This window comes from Equus przewalskii, chromosome 3 (assembly GCF_037783145.1).
Source record: "Equus przewalskii isolate Varuska chromosome 3, EquPr2, whole genome shotgun sequence".
NCBI classification, from domain to species: Eukaryota; Metazoa; Chordata; class Mammalia; order Perissodactyla; family Equidae; genus Equus; species Equus przewalskii.
In genome coordinates, this window is record NC_091833.1 from 53,629,341 (window position 1) to 53,638,391 (window position 9,051).

A 9,051-nucleotide genomic window follows, 5' to 3' on the forward strand; every position below is an offset into this window, starting at 1 on the left:
TTTGTGGATTAGGAATTCTGGAAGGGTTCAGCTGGGTGATTCTTACTTGGAGTCTCATGCAGTTACAGCCAGATTTTGACTAGGGCTATGGTCGTCTAAGGGCTTGACTGGGCTGGATAGCCAAGATATCCACTCACATGGCCGGCAGTTAAAAATTGGCTGTCATCTGGGGCTTTCAACTGGAGCAGCTACATATGGCCTTTCCATGGGCCTTGGGTCTCTCATGGCATGGCAACTAGGTTCTGAGAGGAAACATCCAGAGAGTGAACATTGCAAGAGATCAAGGCGGGAAATGCCAGAAACCTTCTGAACTAACCTCGGAAGTTGTGCAGTGTTGCTTCTGCCGCATACTGTTGGTTGCTAGAGGGCAAGATCAGCTGAGATTGTGAGGAAGGGGAACTGGACCTCCACCTCTGCATGGGGGGTGTCAAATACTTTTCAGTCATCTTTAATGTCTGCCCTCTGGTCACAAATTATTTACATTTCTCCCACATGCAAAATATACTCATTCCCAAAAGATTTATTCCTTTACGGCATCAGACTCAGGCTCAAGGTCCACTATTTCTTCTAAATCACGTCCAGGTGCAGGTGATGCTCCTTGAGTATAATTTCACAAATATGATTTCTCTCAATCTGAAGACCTGTGAAGTAAAGAGATACAATATGCAGTGGTGAAACAGGGATAGGATACCACAGTACACTCCCATTCAAACAGGGAAATTGGGTAGTGCATAGCAGCAATTCTGAAGTCCAACCAGGCAAATGTGGCCATTTCCTTGATTAGGACCCAATTCTGCTCCCTGGGAATAATTCTTCCTGGCCCATGTTTGCAGCCGGGTAGCTTTCTCAGTCCATTTCCTGTCTGTAGAAGTTCTAGGGTTCAGAGGTTCTTTCTATTTTATACTGTTTCTCTATCCCTTTTTATTCGATGTGGTTTAATTTCCTTTAAAACATGTGGGTTTCTTATTCATCTATTTATAATCTCCATGTAGCTTGGGTTTCTTACAGCATGGTCGCTGGGATCTGAGAGGGAGCATTCGACAGACCTTGGAATAGTCTCATTCCAAGAAACCCAGGCAGAAAATAAATGCAAGGCTTCTTTTGACTGAGCTCTGGAAATCATGCAGCATCATTTCTGCTGCATCCTGTTAGTGACAAGCGAATCACCAAGGCCAGCACAGCACAGGTTCAAGAGGAGAATTGGATCCCGTCTCTCAATGAAAGTGTCCAAGAATTTCCAGCCATCTTCAATCCACCACACTAATCCCACGCTCCAAGACTCATTGGAGTCTTTCCTCCTCTCGTATTTTTAGTTCCTTTCTCCAACAGTAAAAATCCTGGCTCCCATTTTCATCAATATATTTACCTATTTTGCTCAATCCTAGAATACACTGAAAGTAATTTCAAAATTGTTGAAGCATACCACTGCAAAAAAACAAACTTACTAGCTAGAGTTCAGAATTTATTTACAACTCTTTTTGCCTTTAGTCTGAGAATATATAATTGAAATAATGTGTTCAAATAATGTTACTTTGTTTGCTTCAGTTATTGTTGTGTTATTCATTTCAAACACAGATTCTGTTTATAGCCCATTTTAGTCCCTTTCCCTCGTCCTTATAGATTTTTTTAAAATATATATACAAACATTTATATATATATATAAGTATATGTAACATTTAACAAATGTTAAATGATTCATTTAACGTGGTCACTGTTACCTCAGCTACTGGAAAACTTACCTAATTACATTTTAATCTCTTATATATAATGCCGTATAAAATGTTGTAACATACAACAAAAGTATATAAAACATTTACCTATTTTCTTCACCTTTAAATTGAAATAGTTTTACTAGGATATATCATTTTCTTTTATTTCTAGAATTTTCTTGGGTTGCAGTTTTAAATATTAGCTCTGATCCATTGTTTAATTTTTCTTCTTTAGCAATTCCAATTGTATGTATGTTGAGTGGTCTTTGCCCATTTCAATGTCTCTGACCTTTTTTACTTCTGTCTTTATCTCATTTTCATTCTCTCCATTGTCTTCCTGCTTTTTTTTTTTCCCCAATCACCTTAATTAGATTTTTAGTCAAACTCGTTCTTCCTTGGGTACCTCGTTATTAAGTTTCTTATTTCTGATATGATTTTGCCTTTTTCCTCTCTTTCTTTCCTGAGCTTACTCAACTTTTGTTTCATTTCTTTCTGGTCTTGGTCCATTTCTGTCCTTAGTTTTCGGACTTTTATTCAGGGTGTGTTTTTGCCCACGTATCTCCAAATGTTTATTTGAGAATATTTAATCAGTTTGGAGTGCCGTGTTACAGTTTTTGCTTCATGATTTGCTTTCAGGGTAGGCAGTTTTTATGAACTGAAGTGCTTTGAACCTCACTTTTTCATAGAGGTGGTCGTTTTGTACAGATGAGAACCGCCCTGCGATTCTTGGACAGGGATGGCCATTGGGAGCGGGGTGTGAGAGTCCTGGTTGAAAGTCTCTCTGTCAGTGTAGCAAAGCGTAGCTTCTTTAATGGACACTTGGGGCAGGAGAGGAGAGCAAGGAGGGGTTGTGTTCTTTGATTTTTTTAATTTCCTTTTTGTCCTACAGCATCTTAAATTTTCCCCTCTTCTTTCTTTTTCCCCTCACTGCTCAGCTTCCAAAGGGCGCCTCTCCCTTTTTGCCCATTCTCTCCCTCAGAAGCATTGCCTTTCCAAGACTGCCTTCTTGGAAGAGTTCCACACCCTCTAAGTCCCTTCCTGTAAACAATGGTTTAATCTACCTAGATTCCTTTCTCAGTATTTTTGTACTTGGGGTAGCCTTTCTCTCTCTGGAGGTGACTTTATTTAATCTTAGACCCTCGGTTCTCCTCTTTTTTCCAAGTAGTTTTTTCTCAACCCCACCTTCATCTCTGCAAACAGTTGGAGTGGGAGCCTGAGAAATGGCTCTGCTGAAAGTGGTAGATTTTTCTAACTACGAGTAATTTGTGGTTGATGATGTTCTCTATGTTCTGGTAATGCTGACACACGAGTATTGTGTAGTTTACTTGTTCTGGTTGATCTGTGTAGTTTTTAGAGGATGTGTTGGGAGATTCACTTAACATGGTCACCATACCTCAGCTACTGGAAAACGTACCTACTAACATTTTAATCTCTTTTATATATAATGTTGTGTAATGCTATACTTTATATCAAATTGGTAGAAAGTGGGTTTTTTTCACTGTTTGTGTTGTGTGATTTTTTTGCCTCTGTGATTTTACTAAACTTTTTATTATAAAAATTTTGTAACAGAATTAATTAATGCAAATACTTCACCCCAATATACACAAAACCCAGCTACAACAAATACCAACATTTTATTTCTGATTTTTAGAAGGAAGGGGGGAAAAGGCATTATTCAGCAAATATTTCTTGACATCTACCGTGTGCCATGTTTAGAAATACTTTCTTTGCTCATTTTGTTTCTGCTTTAATTAACTATGGTTAATTTTAGGACTTGAATAAAACTTTTCTTTGAAACACTGATGGGTTTTTAAAAGATAGCATACTAAATTTTGAGGAACAATAAAATGCATATATAAAGGATAATATTTTCAAGAGCTAATTAAATTTTTGCAAAATTGTCTTGGATTTTATAGATTGGAAGTTAATTTTTAAGTGGCTGAGTCTTCAATAAAACAAATCTTTGAGAGTATTAAAGCTCCTTTATTTTGGTGCGCTAAGTGCAGTGATCAGCTAAAATGGCTTTGACTAAATGCCTCAGCTTCCTTCACTATAATCACTTGTTCTTAAGTGGCCATTTTTCAATTTCGTTATTAATTTTAATGTCTGGATTGCTGACATACGAGGATTCAGGTATCTAATAGACAGTAGTAAAAATGTTAGCAATTCTCTAGCAATGCATATTTTGACCTGATGTCTTAATATTTTTTTTGTAGATGCTGTTGCACGAAAAAGCAGAGGCTTTGCGAGAAGAAGTAGAAGAGTTATTGAGATTGCCTTCTGATTTCCCTGGTATCGTGGCCTCTTCCACTGAAAGGCATGAAGCTATCTGATGAGCATTTTCAAATATGAATTATTTATTATAAATGTGTTTTATTAAAGATTACCTATAATTTGTAAATGAAAAAAATACATTTTAACTATGTGTTAATCTATGGATGGTGTTTGAATATACCTCTCACTCATAGTTGTAGTAACCTTGCCACTAATAATCCATCTCCTTCGATGCTTACACATTGTTTCTCTGCTCAGAAATCTGTAGCGTCCACCACAAAAGGAAATCCAACTTCCTCAACATCTCTCCAGCCTGGCTTTGTGGCCAGATCTTTCATTATTCTCTTCCTCATTTCTTTCTTCAAACTACATTATTTGAAATCCCCATACTTTTCTCTGGGTTTTATGCTATTCCCAATGCACAGAAAATTATCTTTGAAATGTATTGTGTACTTCAAGTGTCAAGTAAAAATGCTCAAATATTGTCTCCTCTATGAAATGGTCCAAGTTCATCCTCATGCCCACCCCGTACGTGGGGTGCTCTTTCCCTCCTCTGAGTACCGTGAACCCCTCATTTATGTCCATATCTTTTTTAATGCTGCTACTTTGTAATCTCTTGGAAGGCCAAGACCTTTTCTGTCGTCTTCATATGCCACACAGCACCTACCACAGCTCACTGCACAAAGTAGGGACCTCTGAGGAACGCATACCACCCAAATCAACAATTTCAAGATTGTCTTTAAACACAACTTAAATATTGCCTCGCCCCCCTCCCTTTTCAGATTTGTAGCTCAAATGTAGATAACTGGTTATCTGTAGGAAAAAAGCTAATAACTAGTAATACTTAGGATTACTGAACCGGTTTGGTTAAAGTTCTACTTACCTGTCTAAAAGACAGCCCTTGGAAACTTTGCAAACAGATCCACAGTCTGAGTTCTTTGTGCCTTAACATTTTTGACCATTATACTATAGCCGTCATTTCCCCAGTAATTTCTATGTGCCAGGCACTGTTCTAAGTGCTTTATGTGCCTCATGTAATCCTTACAGCAGCCCTGGAAGGCAGGTACTGTTATCATCCCCATATTACAGATGAGAAAACTGAGACATACATTAAAGTAACTTGCCCAAGGTCATGTCTTAGTTATTGCAGAACAGGGATTCAGACCCAGGCAGTTCAAATCTAAAGTCTCTGCACTTAACCATTATACGATATTGTCTTGCTAGAATTTGTCCGTTTTATCCCTTCCTAAGTGTTGCTTTCACCTCGTCTTGACTTTATCCCCAGAATTACATCCCATCATTCACCCCCCCCCCCCCAAATCCCCATCCCTACAACTCTTTATATGAGTTAAAGTATGACATCCTAATGTCTTAGTAGGACCTCGGGCTTTATTGCACATATTCCATTTATTGCAGCCAAAAGGATTGGGAAGAGTGGCTGGCTAGCCTACTGGCGGCTTGGGCCCACCACTGAGGTGTGCTCGCAGTGGTCCATAGTCCAGTCTTCAGTTTTTCTAACGTAGAAACTCCAGTTTTATTAGTTTGCCCGAGTAAGTAAGACTGTAAGTGAGCCCTGATTCTTGCTAACCGATTTATAAGAGACTGATTTAGAAGCCCAAATTAATTAAGATTAGAGGTGGCAGTATTGGAGGGGTACATTTACAGAAACTAGAATAGCTGTATCTGCAGTCCAGGACAGTCCCCCCCGCCCCCGATCAGTGCCTCTCCACGTCAGTCTCACTGAAAGACTGTGTCGAGTGTAATGCCTAGGGATTAGCCCTAACAGATATTAAAATGAAAGAAATTGAAACAGCTCAGCTCTAGAGAAGATCTGCAAAAGTAGATTAGAGGGAACAGATGGGAGAATAAAAATAGACTCAAATACATTTAAGAATTTAATATATCATAAACATGGTTTATCAGCTTCAAGTGCTAGAAACCCAAGTATATCTAGCTTAAACAGAAAGGAATATTTAGTGGCCACATTCTCAAACCACAGCAGCGACAGAACTGGCCTCAGGACAACTAGAACCAGAGACGGCACCTTCAGAACCTGCCGTGTCCTTGTCAGGCAACCCTAGACTTCCTTCCTTACAGCTTCAAGACCAAAGCAAGGACAGCCCTGTGCTGCCAACTCGGGGTGCAGAAAGCCCTGGGAAGGGTCCTAATTGGTCCGTTGCCCACCCCTGTGGCCAGGGTGTGGAGTTTTGGTTTTGTTTAGTTTTTTCAGAAGTCGGGGAGAAGGAGTGGTAGGCAGCTAGTACGCCTGACACTTCAGTCACAGTGGAAAAGACAGATAACCCAGTGAACAGAAACCCAGTGAACAGAGTGGGAACAAATGGCTGCCTCATCTTTCAGAAAAATACTAAGGCTGCATTTCTACCTATCTCCTTAAACCAAATTAAATTTTAGGAACGTCAGAGATTTGAATGTGGAATTTTCGATGGAGTCATCCATCTGCACAGAGGCATCCAGGAATAGACCTGCAGTTCCTTCGTGTCAGGCTTCAAGACATTAAGGTTTCAGCAGTTCCAATGTGGTGTCAGGTTTTCCTTTTTAAATTTTTTTCAAGCTGTGAGCCAGCTTGCCCATTTCTAGGATGCTTAACTTCACCGAGACCTTTCTAATGTCCCAGCTTCTTTTAATTTGTACTGTGAGCTTAACCACCAGCAAAAAAAAGCCTTTTCTATTGGGCACATCAAAGTTTTGGTCAAGTGTAAGCCTTTTCAAACCAAGCTGCCCTCTCAACAAATATCCAAACTGTTTTTTTTCAGGAAGGACTGGTGTAAGGCCCTCCTTGGCCTTATGCGTCCATTTGTAAGAACATCCTCACACAAGAATCACTAGAGCTTTTCAACTCCATCCCATTATGACAAAAAGTAACACCAAGGACACATAAGCATGGTTATACTTTGTTTTCTTTGACAATTTCAAGTCATTTATAATCATGTTGATAATCAGGATTTTCTCTGTTATTCTCAAGGATAAATAGTAAGGATGACAATAAACTACCATTAATTGAGGGCTTACCATGTGCCAGCATGTGCTAAAAGTCCTGTATTTGTTATCGAGATGATTCCTTAGAGCCATCTGAGGTATGTGTTATTTTTTACCCCATGTTACAAATGGAGAAAGTGTAGCTTGTCCGGGATCACCCAATAATAAGTGACAGAGCCTAGACTCACACCTGGATCGCGCTCGTAATTCTTCTCTTGACTGTGTTCATTTGCATCGTGAGCTACCCTATGTGTGTTTGGAAAGGAGCTGATCAAGATGGCAGACTGAGCATATGAATTTGCTCTTCCTCCTGCCTAAAGCATATGAAATGATTAAAAATAAAGATTTGAAGATAGTGTAAATATAGTGCAGAAAAATAATGCAGTCTATCAATAACATAGGGTTATGGTGATGGCCCCACAGGAGCCAGAAAGGAACAACAGTGCTCCAAGAAAGACAGGAGATGTCCACTCCATGCCCACAAGACAAGCTATAGGCACAAAGCCGCAGCAGATTACCACAATCTGGTGACAGAAAAAGCAGAAGAGGGATCCTCAGACAGAGAGTTACACAGACAACCAAGAGTCACCAAACATAATTAGGAGTAAAGTCAAAACCAAGACAGCAACCCAGTGAACAGAAGAACCAACACCTAAGGAACAACGAAAGAAGCAACAGGTCAAGGTTTTAGAAAAAGCCTCATTAACATCTTGGGACAGATGCTAGATCCAAGATAAAAACAGGAGAATATTTTGACCAAAATGAAAAACTCAATAGATGGGTGGAATAGCAGGAAGAGTCAAAGCTAGAGAGCCAACTAGAAACTTCCAATGTGAGCTGAAGCGTTCTCCTGAGGTGCACGACCAAAGAGCAAAAGATTGCAAACTGTGAAAGAAAAAAACAAAAGGCGTAGAGGAGAGGTCCAGACACTGGAACGTCTGTCTAACAAGGTGTCCCAGAGAGAGACCTGAGGGTCTGACCTGGAGAAGACAAACAAACACTAGACACAACTTCCCTGAAGCTGATGGAAACTGACAGAAAGGACTCACCGACCCCTGACCGACCTCCAGACACAGTCATGAAAAACCAGAACACGTGGCACAAAGCTTCCAGAGGGGAAAACATAAGAACAGATTACAATTCCAAGTAAGAATTACATTAACACCTGTGTGCCAGCTATGCTGAAAGACGATAGAGCTGTGTCTTCAGAGTAGTGTAGGGATGAAAGAAACACTTTGAACCATGCACAGACTGAGAAATCCTCTCTGAGACTCCAGCCTGGAAAGTGAGAGAAAAGAAACTCACTCTTCCAAGCCGTTGTGTTTGGGGCCTTTTTGGCACGGCGGTTTATCCTTTTCCCTAAGGATACAACCTAGGAGGACCCCGTGCTTGTTGTACATTGACTGCAGAGATCACCAGCAATACAAGCTATTTTAGCACAATACGGAAAGATTAGATTCAAAGGAAAACAACTAATTTATGACGTCACCTTGCACGCCTAACCTGGACTTGCAATATGTCCATTGCTGGGAACAGCTGTGATGTCAGCTTTGTATCCACTATTATTAGTGATATAAATAGGGTAGAAAATGTACAGATTGAAGCAAGGCCAAGAGCCAAATCACTTTTCTCTTCTATGTTTAAAATATGTACCTAGGTATAAAGATCACAGGAAGTGCTGATATTAATAGACAATGGCTTTTCAACCTTCGTGTCGTAAAAATGTAGGGTCTATCAGGATTTTAAATGGTAGATTCACTCAGAAGTTCCTCAAAGGCATTAACACACATGCGAAAAGACAGAGTTGACGCTGTTGTACCAGACTGAATAAAATGAGTGCCTAGTTTTCTGAGAGCTGTGCTCTCCAGACAGCTGGAATAATCACCCCAAAACATCGAGTGACTGTTTTCTGCTATTCATTGCACAGCAGCAAGGGATCCAGCACAACCTGTGGGGATCTTTGCCCACTGAGTGGGTTCACTGAACTCTCTTTTGTCCATTAGGATTGTGTTTAGAATGTTCTGAAACAGGGGCCGGCCTGGTGGCATAGTGGTTAACTTTGTATGCTGCA

General features: G+C 40.1%; 1 protein-coding gene across 7 annotated transcripts in view; it reads left to right on the forward strand.

Moving 5' to 3' along the window:
• Positions 1-4,140, forward strand: part of HELQ (helicase, POLQ like) — a 50,861-nt gene extending 46,721 nt beyond the window's left edge. For all 7 annotated transcript variants that reach the window (XR_011538130.1, XR_544427.2, XR_011538128.1 and 4 more), the window contains one exon: positions 3,926-4,140. Coding sequence is in view for 3 of the 7 variants with exons in the window: in XM_008517196.2 (XP_008515418.2) it covers positions 3,926-4,042 (117 nt within the window). In the remaining 4 variants the exon portion in view is untranslated. The remainder of the gene's footprint in view (positions 1-3,925) is intronic.
• Positions 4,141-9,051: the final 4,911 nt, after the last annotated feature.